At 35.5% G+C, this 18,363-nt stretch overlaps 1 protein-coding gene across 1 annotated transcript in view; it reads right to left on the bottom strand.

Annotated features, from left to right (window-relative positions):
• Nucleotides 1-18,363, bottom strand: part of LOC136033753 (myosin-11-like) — a gene marked incomplete in the record, with an annotated part of 73,257 nt that overhangs the window by 51,036 nt on the left and 3,858 nt on the right. Inside the window, 1 exon segment of the mRNA XM_065714649.1 lies at nucleotides 5,436-5,657. Within this exon segment, the coding sequence (XP_065570721.1) occupies nucleotides 5,436-5,657 (222 nt within the window).

Below are 18,363 nucleotides of genomic sequence, written 5' to 3'. Positions count from 1 at the left end.
CATTGAAGCATAAAAGCCATTTAATTTTAGTTGCATCAATAAATGGTAATATTTGTGGCTATATAGCTTCAAAAGAACAAAAATAAACGCTGGTTGATGACAAAAAGGTTGCATCTGAAATTTTCAGAATTTCGAGAAAAATACAAGCTATTTTAAAGCCGTTGTCCGGGAGATTTGGTAGTAGAATTTCGGTCCTGTTGAGTAAAATTGACTTGTTTAGTAAAATTAACCAGGTCAAAGGGTTAAGTGAAAAACGAGTATGACATTTCTGCTGCTAAGGTAGTTACGACAAATTGTGCAGCGTAGCATTTAAATTCTCTTTCCACTGTGTTACAAGAATTTTTTTTACAAGGTTTTCTGAGGAATAGTCAAGATTCATCGTAGGGCTCTATCGCAACGTTTCTACTTTTTTGTGCTACTTTGATCATTTTAGCTCAACATTCATTTAGAATGATTGTAAACAAACTTCAGAAATTTTGAGTACATGGCAAAACAACAAAGTAAGGTAACTGATTTGGTCTTTACTGATTGCTTTTCCCCGTGTTTGGTTTTTCGGTGGAGGCGGGGTCTTCTTCTAGACAAGCTGTCTGTACTGCAGCGTTTGGGCGGTCGTTGTCTTGGCCGATGCTAGCAAAAACGCACTTTTAGTATGCCACATTTAGAGGAGACATAACCTGTAGATAGACTACACATCTTGATTTTTTAATAGGAATAAAAGGTTTACGATCCAACGGCTTTGAGACCATATGAAACTCAACTACTTCTGCGGAAGAAGTGTCCTTCCTCCCTTTCAGTTTAGCCTCTACAGCAATGGTTATTTCAGTCACTGATTCTCCAAAAACGAAACTTTATGACCGACTCTTTTAGAGTGTGCTTCGATAAACTGCACTTATTCAATTTGGAACATAGAACATAAACGTATGTGTTGCTCATGGAGGCCTGCTAGAAATCAAATAGTTTTTTCATTTGGATAACGATATGCGGATGCTTTCTGCTAACTTTGGCTCACCAAGTAGTCCACCACGAGTCCAGTGGTGAATAGAAATACTCTGTACAGTCAATAAAGTCCTGATACCTCAGAATACCTGAGACTTGTTTCAATACAACCATGAACTTGTAATTACTTCCTGTTGATCGAGTGACCTGGCTCACACTTTTCCATTGCTAATTTGAACAGCCTAGGGTACTTCTGAAGTTCGTCCTGCATAGCGAAGCTCATGGTTGAATTTCTGTTCTATGTTCTATTTGACCAAATAATAACCTTAGATGCGGCGGGATAGGTAGACAGAATCCTTTCAACAATCAAAACTATACTACTGACTTGTTCGGTCACCCCAAGATCTGTAACTTTTTCAGACCACACTACGCAATAAACAGCAAAGGGGAGAACAAACTACGAAGAAACAAAGGTATGTGATAGCAAGTATAAATTTACGACATATGTCCCCAGGTCAATCCTACGGTTAGTTGACGACAAATTTCGCTTTCACAAAAGGGAGCGACACGAACTTGCGATAAAGTCATATTGTTGCTATGTTCAGCTGAGAGGCATCCTACGACAAAACAAACTACACCACTAGAAAGTTCGTAAAAAATTAATTCTAAATAGCGATTCGTATCTCAATTTCGACTTAGGGTGTCAGTTATGACCTTTTCGCTATCAACCTGAAAAATCCTACAATTTTAATTAAAATTATTGAAACAATTTGTATACTTAATCTAAAACTAGGTTTTACAAGTTTGAAGTAATCAAACCAGCTCAAAATCGAATAGTCAGCCGTGTTTATAATAAAATATTTAAGCTTGACGTTTAAAACAGTTTATTTTCTTTTCTAATACAATTCTCTTTTTTATTTTGTTGCATCAAGACGTTTAAAAACAAGTTAGATTTCTATATTTTTGAAACACAAAAACTTACATATCTCTTGTTACGTTCATTATGGACAAATCGAGTGTATATTACAACTCTCGATCATTCTAAAAATATATCAATCTTCACACCTATTGACTTTGAATGAAAGTTGTTAACGTGGTCGAGAATTTTTTTCTGTATATAGCCTACTGGATTTTTGCGTAGATTTGAAATCAGTTTTGGAACTTATAAATCCACAGCTTGTGCGATATATTTATGCAATATTTTTTCTTTTCTTTTTAATTTTAACTTGGCAGTATTTGACTGGAGAAAATTCTTTAAATAAATATTCTATATTCGAGTTTCCTAATCAAACAGTTCGTGGTAACGAACTGTAGTAAGGAGCGACCCGGCTCAATAATAACCAAAACTAAAAAAAAAACGGAATTTTGATACCAATAGTTACATCAAAAGAATTGCATTTTAATGCTGATTTCAAATATATAAGTTTCATCAAGTTTAGTCCTACCAATAAGAAGTTACGAGCCTGAGAAAATTTGCCCTATTTTAGAAAATAGGGGGAAACACCCCCTAAAAGTCATAGAATCTTAACGAAAATCACACCATCATATTCAGCGTATCAGAGAACCCTACTGTACATGTTCAAAGCTCCTATCTACAAAAATGTGGAATTTTGTATTTTTTGCCAGAAGACAAATCACGGATGCGTGTTTATTTGTTTGTTTGTTGTTTTTTTTTTCCAGGGGTGATCGTATCGACCCAGTGGTCCTAGAATTTTGCGAGAGGTCTCATTCGAACAGAAATGAAAAGTTCTAGAGCCCTTTTCAAGTGACCGAAAAAATTGGAGGGCACCTAGGCCCCCTCCCACGCTCACTGTTTTCCCAAAGTCGGATCAAAATTCTGAGATAGCCATTTTATTCAACATAGTCGAAAAACCTTATAACTATGTCTTTGGGGACGACTTACTCCCCAACAGTCCCCGTGGGAGGGGCTGCAAGTTACAAATTTTGACCAGTGTTTGGATATAGTAATGGTTTTTGGGGAGTGTACAGACGTTTTCAGGGAGATTTATTGGTTGGGAGGGGAGTTGAGAAGAGGGGTTTATGTGGGGGATACTTTCCATGGAGGAATTTGTCATGGGGGAAGAAGATTTCCATAAAGGGGGCGCAGCATTTTCTAGCATTATTTTAAAAAAACAATGAAAAAATAAATATGCAAAAGTTTTTTTCAACTGAAAGTAAGGAGTAGCATTAAAAATTGAAACGAAGACAAAATATTACGCATGTAAGGGGTTCACCTCCTCCTAATACCTCAGTATTTACCCTAGAGCATTTTTAGTAATTTCCAACATTTCCTCAAAAACCATTGACCACCATTTCCTCAAAAACCTTATATGCCCTCAGGGCACAGCTTATAACTCTTGCGCTGAGTGCTCTGGGGGAGTGGGGATTTCGTCCTCGAAGACAAAACTTCCAGACTTATCAACAACGCTGAAAAAATGGCTATCCGAGAATTTTGATTAGATGTGTTTCGGGAATTGATGGGGGTGGGGGGCTTGTTGCCCTCTAATCATTTTAGACGATTGCCCTTTCAGTTTCCAGAAAATAGCCCTTTCAGTTTCCAATAGACTGAGCCTTTTTGAAGTTTTTACGACAAGAAATGGCGATCTCAAAATTTCTATCAGATGCATTTGGGGAAAATAAAAGGAGTGGGGGAGAGATATCCGCGCTCCAATCACTTTGAATCTGAAAAAGGGCACTAGAGCCTCTGATTACCGATTCACTGAGCCCCTCCGAAGTATATATGACCACCTTTTCTATAAAAAAAACTTATTTGCCCCCAGGGCAAAACTTACAGCCCTTGCCCCGGGGAAGGTGGGGGGTTGTATCCTCAAAGACATAATTTCTGGACCTTTTAAGCACGTTGAACAAAACGGCTATCTCAAAATTTGATTGAATGTGTTTGGGAAAATGGTGGACGAGCGAGGGGGGTCAGTTCCCCAATCCCTTTTGACTATCAAAAGGGGCACTAGCCCCTTTAATTTCAAATAGAATGTACCTTTTTCAAAGTTTCTTCTAATCATCTTAAAATTTTTATAAGTTGCATTTAAAGAAAATACGGGGTGTGTGGTGGAGGGGGGTATCCATCCTCTGATCACTCTGAAAAATATGCCTTTTTTGAAGCTTATACGACAACAAAGACCATCTAAAATTTCTACCAGATACATTTTGGGAAAATACAATGTGTCGGAGGGAGGAGGATATCTGCCCTCCGATCACTTTGAATCTTAAAAAGTACACTAGAACTTCTGATTACCAATCCAGTGAGCCCTTCCGAAGTATATACGACGACCTTTTCTATAAAAACCTTATATGCTCCCAGAGATAACTTAAAACCCTTGCCATGAGAGCTGTGGGAGGGGCGGAGGATTTTCATCCTTAAAGATACAATTTCTGGACCTTTCGACTACGTTGAACAGATTGGTTATCTAAAAATTTTGATTGGATGTGTTTGGGAATTTGGTGGGCGTGGGAGGGGTGCTAGGTGCCGTCTAATCACTTTCGCCTTTTCTATATCCAATCGAATGAGCCCTTTTCAAAGTTCCTACGACAAAAAGTGGTCATCTCAAAATTTCTATCAGATGCACTTCGGGAAAATACGAGGTGTGTAGGGGTATGGGGTATCAACCCTCCCATCACTCTGAGTCTCAAAAAGGGTAATAAAACTTCTGATTAGCAATCCAGTGAGCTCCCTCCGAAGCTTGTACGATCACCCTTTCTATATCAACCCTATGCACCCAGGGCATAACTTACAACTCTTGCCCATTGGGCTGTAGGGGGAGGGGTTGTCATCCTCAAATACATAATTTACGGACCTTTAGAGCAGCATAGATGACGACAGAATAAAACTTTGTCGGTTGCTGGACTAAAATTTCGATTTCATAGATATAAATTTTTTCTCAATTAAGGTTATAAGTGGAAATAGCTTATGAATGTGCATGTCGCTTATAACAGAAACTTATTTTATAGAAACAGTGACATAGTCCATGGAACCATTACTAGTGATATGTCCTCAACATGAGTGCAACTGAAACACAAAATAAGTCCGTTTTTAGGGTGCAAACTTCCCAGGGTGGAAAGGACATTGAGACTAATCTTGTGGGGAATGGATGTTATGGTAGATTCAATAAACTTTCCGATAGTCCTGAAATTAACGGGCTATCACGAGAGTATGAGTTCACTGACTTTCTCCATCTTCTGAAGTGCTGTAAAATCTAAGAAAGAATTATCTATTCTACGAAAACTGGCAGCTATGACTACCCATTTGTTCACAACAGAGGTTGCAAAATATTTTTTTTTTCCTTGCAAATCTGTAACCTCATTTCAAGAGAAAAAGAAAAATTATCGACTCCAATCATTGATCCTATACTCATTTATTGAAGCTATATCATTAACTGAACTGGTTTTACAAAAAAAAAATTAGCAAGCTTGCAAAATCATTAAATAAATAATGGAACCACAAAGCTATTTTCAATGGCAAATAACAGGAATTAATAATTTACCTAAAAGCTGTTTATCTTTTTCCTCCAATTTCTGCTGAAGTTGAGCATTGATCTTTTCTTGCTCTTCCATTTTTCTTTCTAGCCCGGTATATTGGTCCTCAAACTGCCTTTTCGAAAATTGGCGCTTGGGCTTTGGTGGAGCTGTTGGGGATTGTTCTTCCTGAATATTAGAGCATACAGTTCCGGTAGATATTTTATTTCTGTCAGATTGTCCATTAATTCCTTGCAATTAAAGATGAGTGTACGCAAAAGATCATCACACAAATAAATAAACATAGAACATAAATGAATATAAATATAACATTGACCATTGAGGAAGAGGAACAATAAATGTTTCTCAGATCAGACTCCATAAAAACAACGTATTTAAAGTCAGTTTTCCCTTATATTATGGGAAGGCCTACCTATCCACATTGGGAGTACACTCACAAATATGAATATACTATTTTTATAAACGAGCAATAATTGTACATTTATACTGTTTCTCGAAAACGGTTCAATATTTTTCGGAAAAATTGGCATCCTGAGATATTCTCGCCTAAAAAACGACCTAGATAGGTCAGAAGTTTGACAAAATTCTTTAAGAGCCTTAATTTTCGAAAAAAGATTCATGTCCGTGACGTCATATTCATGTCTGCACTCATGTTACAACAATTTTTAAAGTAGAATCAAGTTTTTACGAAAAAGTTATCATGTAAACTGCAAAATATTTATGGTATCAGAGCAAAAATTTGGATGTTTTAATTCAAACTGGAAAAATACCTGAAACAATATGGTTAGAAGATATGCAACAGCAAGTATCAAAACGTGTCAAAAATGAAGATGAAGAGCAAAGACTGTATACATCAGTATTGCGATGACGTCATGTATCAACATAATTTTGAATTGAACTTAAAATTATGTTGAATTTTTGTTTTTAAATCAATGTTATTTTATCTTAGCTTTCTGTTCCGAATCTCTAAAGCTATTATGTAAACAGCAAATATATTTATGGTGTCTCTTCAAAAAGTATAATTTTAACTGAAACAAGAGAAATACCTGAAAATTTTACAAGAAGTCTTATTTTTATTACTAGGTTAAATCCGCTTATAATATAAAAAAAGAGATACGACAGAGTAAAGACAAGCAAAGTCCTGTGGTGGCGCAGTGGGTTTGACATTAGCTTGGTAATACGGGACCCAGAAATCGAATCATGCTGCAGGAATACACTGCAGGGCCGACGCAGGGACCTTAGTAGTCAAGAAGCGTCGTTAATCTGATACAATTGACAAGCAAGCTTACATAATTCAACACAACCAGTTATATGATGCCTGTAGAAAGACCCAAAAGACGAAAATTTTCAGTTGTTGCAAATGATGATTTTGTCGAATCACCTGAACTATCATAAGACTAAAAGATAAAACACAGGGAGAACTAGGAAATATGCAGTTAAAAGATAAGCGGCAGTGAGTATTACAGACGATCACGAGAAAGCGATTATCAGAACGTGTCAAAAATGGAGTGAAAAACAAAAAATGGTGCTGTTAGAAGACAAGCAACAGCAAAAATCAGACCGAGTCAAAAATAAAAGTGAAGAACAAAAGAAATATTACGATAATATTCGACGCCAGCAAAATAAGGCACAAAACCAAGAACAGCTTGTGAGGGAAAAAAGTCAAGACTGCCGCTAGAAATATTAGTAAAAAAGCTTTACGTTTAACAGGGAGGTTTGTACAAAAATTATCTGAGCGACAGATCACAAGAAAACAAAAGGAATGTAAAGAAAGTGAAGTGAAGCGGAGGCCATGGATAAATTTGCCGAGGATCTGGAAAATGCAGCTAGACGCCATGATAGTAAAATATTGTACAGGTATTTTAAAAAATTGAGAGGTAGTAGTCAATTCAGACTTGTCCCAGTTAAAGATAGGAACGGGACCACAATTAGTGATAAGGAAAGAGTTAAAAAGAGATGGGCGAAACATTTTGAGAATGTGCTAAACCGAGACACAGTTCCAGGAGAAGATATAGCGGAAAATGAGAAAGTTTGTGATACCTTGGATGTGAAGCAAGATTTGTTTTTTGAGGGAGAATTAGCGACAGTAATAAAAGGATTGAAAAAAAATAAGGCTACAGGTGTTGATAGTGCGGTAAATAAGTTTCTTAAATATGGTGGCTCCAAGGTTAGAAATAAGTTATTGAAGATTATGAATATGATTTTTTTTTTTAAAGGGGAGGCACCTAACGATTTTAGGAAAACCTTAATTAAGCCACTGTATAAGAAAGGTGATAAGAATGAGTGCTGTAATTATAGATGCACTAGTCTGGTCTCTGTAGGTAGAAAATCACTGAGTAATATCATACTTTATAGACTGAGAGATGCTGTAGACAAATTTTTAAGAGAAGAACAGTGCAGTTTTAGAAAAGGTAGAGAATGTATCGATTAAATTTTTACTCTTAGGTTAATAATTGAGAAGTGCCTTAGTTGTCAAACACCTTTGGTCCTCAGTTTTATAGATTATGAACAAGCGTTCTATTCTGTTGATAGAAGACCTTTTAGCAAAGGTATTATCCTTATATGGTATACCAGACAAATACATAAAAGTGATTAGTGCTATGTACGAGAATAATACTGCTGCGTTAAGGTAGGAAATGAGGTTAGCAGCTGGTTTTGCATTAACTCATGAGTTAAGCAGAGTTGTGTTCTATCCCCCTTTATATGGATCATTTTGATGGATTTTGTCTTAAGGAGCACAGGAGAGGCAATAGGAGACCACGGAATCAAATGGGGAGGAAAAACTCTCCTGGACTTAGATTATGCTGATGATCTAAGCATCCTAGATGAAAGTATGAGCGAAATGAATGAGCTTTTTAGAGATTTTATGAGTCCCTGGTGCTAGAAAAAGGTTCAAAAATTAATGTTAAGAAGTCTAAGTCAGTAAGGCTAGGAATAAGTGAAGATGAAAAGGTGACGTTGGATAACGAAAAGATAGATCAAGTGGGCAGATTTACTTACCTTTGTAGTATTATTAGTTAAGAGGGTGGGACCAGTGAAGACGTAAAAAGTAGAATAGCCAAGGCTCAGGTTTTTTTCACAATTTTTCACAGGTTTTTTTCAATATATATATATATATATATATATATATATATATATATATATATATATATATATATATATATATATATATATATATATATATATATATGAAAGCTCTCTAAGTCTTCAAGAAATCAGAGCGTCATTTACGCTCTGCTGACAACCATTTTTATTTCGAACAATGTATATATATATATATACTAGCTGTTGGGGTGGCGCTTCGCGCCACCCCAACACCTAGTTGGTGGGGGCGCTTCGCGCCCCCCCCAAGCCCCCCCGCGCGCGTAAGTCGTTACGCGCCATATTAGTTACGCGCCATTGTAGTTGTGTCCCTATGTCCCACCTGTGAATATATATATATATATATATATATATATATATATATATATTATATATATATATATATATATATATATATATATATATATATATATATATATATATATATATATATATATATATATATATATATATATATATATATATATATATATATATATATATATATATATATATATATATGGTTTTAACTACGTAAAACTTGCGAATATACAACATTCTTTGCTGTCCCATTGTCTTTGCATATAAATAGATTGTCAGGTTTACCGACTCTTGAACATGCAACATATAATGGTCCATGGGAAAACAATCTGTATTCAGATCTATACCTCATGATTCTAATGATTGCCCTTGAGCTTTGTTGATGGTGATTGCTAATCGACCATTCCCTGTCCCGGTGTCCCGTTCGTCATTTATATCCCCCTGTGCCCCCCGGTGTCCCCGTTGTAGTTGTGTCCCTGTGTCCCGGTCGTCATTTATATTCCCGGTGTCCCGTTCGTCATTTATATCCCCCTGTGCCCCCCGGTGTCCCCGTTGTAGTTGTGTCCCTGTGTCCCGGTCGTCATTTATATTCCCTGTGTCCCGGTCGTCATTTGTATCCCGGTGTCCCGGTCTGTATATACATTCGTTTTTTAGTTTTGTTTTTCTCCTTTATTTTTTTCCTTTTTTTTTCTTTTTTAGTTTATTTAGATTTTTAGATTTTTTAGTTTTTTTATTAGTTTTTAGTTTTTTTTTCTTTTTAGTTTTTTTGTAGTTTTTACCTTCTTTTTAGTTTTGTTAGTTTTTTTTTTTACTTATGTCCTGGTCGTCATTTATACTCCCTGTGTCCCGGTGCTTTGTTGATTGCTAATCGAACATTCCTTTTGTCCTGGTCGCTTTCTCTTTGAGTGTCGTCATTTATTTTTTTCTTTTTTAGTTCTTTTAGTTTTTACCTTTTTTAGTTTTTTTTAGTTTTTTAGATGAAAATGATTTTTAGATTTTTTAGTTTTTTTATTAGTTTTTAGTTTTTTTTCTTTTTAGTTTGTTTGTAGTTTTTACCTTCTTTTTAGTTTTGTTAGTTTTTTTTTTTACTTATGTCCTGGTCGTCATTTATACTCCCTGTGTCCCGGTGCTTTGTTGATTGCTAATCGAACATTCCTTTTGTCCTGGTCGCTTTCTCTTTGAGTGTCGTCATTTATTTTTTTCTTTTTTAGTTCTTTTAGTTTTTACCTTTTTTAGTTTTTTTTAGTTTTTTAGATGAAATTTTTTTTAGTTTTTTTAGTTTTTTAGATGAATTTTTTTTTAGTTTTTTCCTTTTTTTCTTTTTAGTTTTTTATTGGTTTTTACCTTTATTTTAGCTTATTTTTCAGTTTTTTCCTTTTTTTTAGTATTTTTTTAGTTTTTAGTTTTTTTAGTTTTTTACCTTTTTTTAGTTTTTTTAGTTTTTTTAGTTTTTTAGCTTTTTTATTTTTTTTTTTTTTAGTTTTTATTGGTTTTTACCTTTATTTTAGCTTATTTTTCAGTTTTTTCCTTTTTTTTAGTTTTTTTTTAGTTTTTATAGTTTTTTACCTTTTTTTAGTTTTTTTAGTTTTTTTAGTTTTTTAGCTATTTTATTTTTTTTCTTAGTTTTTAGTTTTTTTGTAGTTTTTGCCTTTTTTTAGTTTTTTTCAGTTTTATTTTAGTTTTTTATTGGTTTTTACCTTTATTTTAGCTTATTTTTCAGTTTTTTCCTTTTTTTTAGTTTTTTTTTAGTTTTTAGTTTTTTTAGTTTTTTACCTTTTTTTAGTTTTTTTAGTTTTTTAGTTTTTTAGCTTTTTTATTTTTTTATTAGTTTTTAGTTTTTTTTGTAGTTTTTGCCTTTTTTTAGTTTTTTCAGTTTTTTTTTAGTTTTTTATTGGTTTTTACCTTTATTTTAGCTTATTTTTCAGTTTTTTCCTTTTTTTTAGTTTTTTTTTAGTTTTTAGTTTTTTTAGTTTTTTACCTTTTTTTAGTTTTTTTAGTTTTTTAGCTTTTTTATTTTTTTTATTAGTTTTTAGTTTTTTTTGTAGTTTTTGCCTTTTTTTAGTTTTTTTAGTTTTTTAGCTTTTTTATTTCACCTGATCCACAGATCCACAGATCCACAGACAACTTATTTTTATATATATAGATATATATATAAGGAAAAAAACTTAAAAAAAATTTCATCTAAAAAACTAAAAAAAACTAAAAAAGGTAAAAACTAAAAGAACTAAAAAGAAAAAAAAACTAAAAAAAGGAAAAAAACTGAAAAATAAAGGAGAAAAAGAAAACTAAAAAAATATAAATAAAAATAAAAAAAATAAAAAGATAAAAACTTCAAAAAAAAACTAATAAGAAAAAATAAAAAAAATAAAAAACCTAAAAAAAGGTCAAAACCAATAAAAAAAAACTAAAAGGAAAAAAAGGGAAAAAATTAAAAATTTATTTCATCATATACCAATTCAAAAACGAATGTATACCGGGATGACGACCGGGACACAGGGAATATAAATGACGACCGGGACGCAGGGACACAACTACAACGGTGACGCCGGGGGCACAGGGGGGACATAAATGACGACGGGGACACAGGCAATGTTCGATTAGCAATCACCATCAACAAAGCTCAAGGGGCAACAAAGCTCACCATCAAACAAAGACGAACGGGACGCTCAAAGAGAAATTACAGACTGGAACACTGGGACACAAATGAGGACCGGGATACTGGGAATATAAATGACGACCGGGACACAGGGAATGTTCAATTAGCAATCACCATCAACAAAGCTCAAGGGCAATCATTAGAATCATGAGGTATAGATCTGAATATGGATTGTTTTTCCCATGGACAATTATATGTTGCATGTTCAAGAGTCGGTAAACCTGACAATCTAAATAAATGACGACACTCAAAGAGAAAGCGACCGGGACAAAAGGAATGTTCGATTAGCAATCAACAAAGCACCGGGACACAGGGAGTATAAATGACGACCAGGACATAAGTAAAAAAAAATAAAAAAACTGAAAAAAAAGGTAAAAACTACAAAAAAACTAAAAAGAAAAAAATATATAAAATACGATGGATATATAAATGACGATGGCGACTCAGGGAATGGTCGATTAGCAATCACCATCAACAAAGCTCAAGGGCAATCATTAGAATCATGAGGTATAGATCTGAATACGGATTGTTTTCCCATGGACCATTATATGTTGCATGTTCAAGAGTCGGTAAACCTGACAATCTATTTATATGCACAGACAATGGGACAGCAAAGAATGTTGTATATTCGCAAGTTTTACGTAGTTAAAAACATATATATATATATATATATATATATATATATATATATATATATATATATATATATATATATATATATATATATATATATATATATATATATATATATATATATATATATATATATATATATCTATATTCACAGGTGGAACATAGGGACACAACTACAATGGCGCGTAACTAATATGGCGCGTAACGACTTACGCGCGCGGGGGGGCTTGGGGGGGCGCGAAGCGCCCCCACCAACTAGGTGTTGGGGTGGCGCGAAGCGCCACCCCAACAGCTAGTATATATATATATATAAATAAGTTGTCTGTGTGTGTGTGGGTCTGTCGGGTGACGTCATGTTTGTGTGTTGACTGAGGTCATGTTTTCGACGGACGAAATTACAGACCGGGACATCGGGATATAAATGACGACCGGGACACTCAAAGAGAAAGCGACCGGGACACAAGGAATGTTCGATTAGCAATCACCATCAACAAAGCACCGGGACACAAATGACGACCGGGACACAGGGAGTATAAATGACGACCAGGACATAAGTAAAAAAAAAAACTAAAAAAACTAAAAAAAAGGTAAAAACTACAAAAAAACTAAAAAGAAAAAAAACTAAAAACTAATAAAAAACTAAAAAAGCTAAAAAAAACTAAAAAAGAAAAAAAAGGAAAAAAAATGAAAAATAAAGGAGAAAAACAAAACTAAAAAAATAAAAATAAAAAAAAACTAAAAAGAAAAAAAGGGGAAAATACAAAAATTTATTTCATCATATACCATTTCAAAAACGAATGTATATACAGACCGGGACACCGGGATACAAATGACGACCGGGACACAGGGAATATAAATGACGACCGGGACACAGGGACACAACTACAACGGGGATGCCGGGGGGCACAGGGGGATATATAAATGACGACGGGGACACAGGGAATGTTCGATTAGCAATCACCATCAACAAAGCTCAAGGGCAATCATTAGAATCACGAGGTATAACTAAAAAAACTAAAAAAAAAGGTAAAAAACTAAAAAAAAGACCAATTCAAAAACGAACGTATATACAGACCGGGACACCGGGACACAAATGACGACCGGGACACCGGGACACAAGGAATATAAATGACGCCCGGGACACTCAAAGAGAAATCACAGACTGGGACACCGGGACACAAATGACGACCGGGACACAGGGAATATAAATGACGACCGGGACACAGGTACACAACTACAACGGGGACGCCGGGCGGCACAGAGGGATATATAAATGACGACGGCGACACAGGGAATGGTCAATTAGCAATCACCATCAACAAAGCTCAAGGGCAATCATTAGAATCATGAGGTATAGATCTGAATACGGATTGTTTTCCCATGGACCATTATATGTTGCATGTTCAAGAGTCGGTAAACCTGACAATTTATTTATATGCACAGACAATGGGACAGCAAAGAATGTTGTATATTCGCAAGTTTTACGTTTTACGTAGGGACATAGGGACACAACTACAATGGCGCGTAACTAATATGGCGCGTAACGACTTACGCGAACGACTTACGCGAAGCGTTCCCACCAACTAGGTGTTGGGGTGTCGCGAAGCGCCACCCCAACAGCTAGTATATATATATATATATATATATATATATATATATATATATATATATATATATATATATATATATATATATATATATATATATGAAAGCTCCCTAAGCCTCCAAAAGATCAGAGCGTCATTTTCGCTCTGCTGACAATCATTTTTATTTCGAACAATTTGTTTTCTTTGTCATAATAACAACAAAACAAGAGCTAAGAGTTCATATGGCACTTGTGACGAGGCAAGAAGAGCTAAGAGCCAATAGCTCATATGGTATGAGCTCTAACAAAATTCTAAGAATCAGTAGATTGATTTAAAAGGAAAATTAGAGGCTTAATGCCGGTCAGGATTTAAAACAAGAGCTCTGCGTCACGATGTCCTTCTAAATATCAAAATTCATTAAGATTCGATCACCCACTCGTAAGTTATAAATACCTCATTTTTTCTAATTTTTCCTCTCCCTTTACCCCCCCCCCACAGATGGTTGAATGTGGGGAAACGACTTTATCAAGTCAATTTGTGCAGATCCCTGACACGCCTACCAATTTTCATCGTCCTAGCACGTCCAGAAGCACCAAACTCGCCAAATCACTGAACGCCTCCCCCCCCCAACTCCCTCAAAGAGAGCAAATCCAGTACGGTTACGTCAATCATGTATCAAGGACATTTGCGTATTCTATCCACCAAGCTTCATCCCAATTCCTCCACTCCAAGTGTTTTCCAAGATTTTCCCCCTCAACTCCCCCCAATGTCAAAACATCCGGTCGGGATTCGAAATTAGAGCTCTGAGACATGAATTCCTTCTAAATATCAAATTTCATTAAGATCCCATCACCTATTTGTAAGATGAAAATACCCCAATTTTCACGCTTTCCAAGAATTCCGGTTTCCCCCTAAACCCCCCCCCCCCAATGTCACAGGATCTAGTCAGAAATTTGAAATTGGAGCTTTAAAGCACAATATCCTTCTAAATCAAATTTCATTAAGATCTGGTCACCCTTTCGTAAGTTACAGATACCTCATTTTTCCAAATTACCTCCCCCCTAATTCCACCAAAGAGAGCAGATCTGGTCCGGTTATGTCAGTCACGTATCTTAGACAGGTTTTTATTCTTCCCATCCAGTTTCATCCTGATCTCTCCGCTTTAAGTATTTTCTAAGATTTCCGGTCTCCCCCAACTGCCCCTCCCCAATGACACTGGATCTGGTTAAGATTTAAAAAATGAGATCTGAGCTACGAGGCCCTTCTAAATATGAAGTTTCATTAAGATCCGATCACTCCTTTGTAAGTTAAAAATACGTCATTTTTTTTAATTTTTCAGAATTAACCCCCCCACCCCGATAGAGCAGATTCGTTCCAATTATGTAAATCACGTATCTAAGACTTCTGCTTATTTTTCCCACCAAGTTTCATCCCGATCCCTCCAATCTAAGCGTTTTCCATGATTTTAGGTCCCCCCAAACTCCCCCCAATGTCATCAGATCCGGTCGGGATTTAAAATAAGGGCTTTGAGCCACGATATCCTTCTAAATATTATATTTCATTGAGATTCGATCACCCGTTCGTAAGTTAAAATACCTCATGTTTTCTAATTTTTCAGAATTAACCCCCACCCCCCCCCCACCCCTCCAACTACCCCAAAGAGAGCGGATCCGTTCCAGTTATGTCAATCATGTATCTAGGACTTGTGCTTAGTTTTCTCACCAAGTTTCATCCCGATCCCTCCACTCTAAGTGTTTTCCAAGATTTTAGCTCCCTTCTCCCAACTCTCCCCCCCCCCCCAACTTCACCAGACCCCGTCGTGATTTAAAATAACAGCTCTGAGACACGGTATCCTTCCAAACATCAAATTTCATTAAGATCTGATCAACCGTTCGTAAGTTAAAAATACTTAATTTTTTCAATTCTTTCCGAATTAACGGGCCCCCACTCCCCCCCCCTAGATGGGCACATCGGGAAACAGACTATTTCTAATTTAATCTGGTCCGGTCCCTGATACGCCTGCCAAATTTCATGAAGATCCGATCACTCCTTCGTAAATTAAAAATACGTCATTTTTCTAATTTTTCAGTATTAGCCCTCCCCCACTCCCCGATAGAGCGGATCCGTTCCAATTATTTAAATCACGTATCTAAGACTCCTGCTCATTTTTCCCACCAAGTTTCATCCCGATCCATCCAATCTAAGCGTTTTCCATGATTTTAGCCCCCCCCAAACTCCCCCCAATGTCACCAGATCCGGTCGGAATTTAAAGTAAGAGCTTTAAGACACGATATCCTTCTAAATATCAAATTGCACTGAGATCCGATCACCCGTTCCTAAGTTAAAAATACCTCATTTTTCTAACTTTTCAGAATTAACCCTCCCCCCCCCAACTCCCCCAAAGAGAGCGGATCCGTTCCGGTTATGTTAATCATGTATCTAGGACTTGTACTTAGTTTTCTCACCAAGTTTCATCCCGATCCCTCCACTCTAAGTGTTTTCCAAGATTTTAGCTCCCTTCTCCCAACTCCCCCCCCCATTGTCACCAGACCCCGTCGTGATTTAAAATAACAGCTCTGAGACACGATATCCTTCCAAACATCAAATTTCATTAAGATCTAATCAACCGTTCGTAAGTTAAAAATACTTAATTTTTTCTATTACCTCCGAATTAACGGGCCCCCACTCCCCCCCCCCCTAGATGGGCAAATCGGGAAAAAGACTATTTCTAATTTAATCTGGTCCGGTCCCTTATACGCCTGCCAAATTTCATGAAGATCCGATCACTCCTTCGTAAATTAAAAATACGTCATTTTTTCTAATGTTTCAGTATTAGCCCCCCCCCCCACTCCCCGATAGAGCGAATCTGTTCCAATTATTTAAATAACGTATCTAAAACTCCTGCTTATTTTTCCCACCAAGTTTCATCCCGATCCATCCAATCTAAGCGTTTTCCATGATTTTAGGTCCCCTTCCAAACTCCCCCCAATGTCACCAGATCCGGTCGGAATTTAAAGTAAGAGCTTTAAGACACGATATCCTTCTAAATATCAAATTTCACTGAGATCCGATCACCCGTTCGTAAGTTAAAAATACCTCATTTTTCTAATTTTTCAGAATTAACCCCCCCCCCCCCAACTACCCCAAAGAGAGCGGATCCGTTCCGGTTATGTCAATCATGTATCTAGGACTTGTGCTCATTTTTCTCACCAAGTTTCATCCTGATCCCTCCACTCTAAGTGTTTTCCGAGATTTTAGGTTTCCCCCTCCCAACTCCCCCCCATGTCACCAGATCCGGTCGGGATTTAAAATAACAGCTCTGAGACACAATATCCTTCCAAACATCAAATTTCATTAAGATCTGATCAACCGTTCGTAAGTTAAAAATACTTCATTTTTTCTATTTTTTCCGAATTAACAAAGGAAATACCCTTGGTTAATACCAAGTGCCATAAAAACGATAGAAAATCAACATAACAACCAATATTACTTAAAAGAGCTAGTGAATGAAGATTCTTCGTTGTTTAATAAAATATTAATTCCTGGAAGTCTAAGTAACTTTAGATTTATAAGAAATATAACATTTAGATTTAACTATATTTTTGTCTTCGATAAAGCGTAGATGACGCTCTTGTCTTTAGAAGGCATAGGGGGCATTGTTTCTACCCCTGTTCGTAGTATTTCCGCTCCTTTAAAATTAACTTTATTATTCATTTTAGTTTCTGTTTGTTTGGGTTTCATTTAATTGTTTATAGTAACTTATGTTTGTTTTAAACTTGAATTATTATTTAATTGTTTTTCTGCTCATGTTTGATTTAAAGTTGTTCTTTAATTTTCTTTGAAAAGGTTCTTTAGCAGAAAAATTTTTCTTTAATTAAATTATGTTTATTTTTAATTGGTATTGCTTTCTATAGGTTAAAAAAAGGTATATTAGAAAAGTTTTTTTTTTTGTCTTTCTCCTTAAGAAGCAAGATATTGGCTTGTCATTTACATTTGGAAAAAATTTTCCAACAAATTTTAATAATAGCTGTACTATAGGAATTTGGATGCATGATAGGGGGAACACTATTCAAATCAACTGGTCGAATATCTGCACAATTCTTGACCTTCTATAGGACTGGAACTATCCTGACCCCCTTCATTTCACAACCTTAAGTACAGACAAATATGGACAAACAATTTTATTATAAGAATCTTATTGTGTTATGTTTTGTTTTAACTCCATATTTGTTTACATAAAAGAATATCAAGCTCATTTACCAAAAGAGTTCTGATTTGGTGTTTAAAAAACAAAAGAGAAAATAGGACATTAAGAATCAATGTGACCAGATTTGTTTCCAATTGGTATTCCTTTGCTTCTGAAACTTGAATTGAAGTGTCTTCATGGCTTGAAAGTTTAATTAGATCAACATAAAGAAGAAAGTTTCACAAAAAGAATCAAAACAATCACATTTTTTGTCTTTGATTAGCTCCCTTTGGCCGTCAAGACCAAAACTTAACATCTACTTGATCTTTCTATTCGATTTTCCCTCAATCTTCAGGTGGGTCCCTTTAGCTGTTAATTTATACCCTTAGTCGTACTTTATATATTTTACGCATGTTCCTCAGACAATGCAAATGAGACCTTTTGACAACCTTGACTGCAGATAGTGTCTTTTG

Source organism: Artemia franciscana, chromosome 12 (assembly GCF_032884065.1).
Source record: "Artemia franciscana chromosome 12, ASM3288406v1, whole genome shotgun sequence".
NCBI classification, from domain to species: domain Eukaryota; kingdom Metazoa; phylum Arthropoda; class Branchiopoda; order Anostraca; family Artemiidae; genus Artemia; species Artemia franciscana.
Note: the sequence above shows the minus strand (reverse complement) of the source record. Positions and strands in the feature narration are given on the sequence as shown.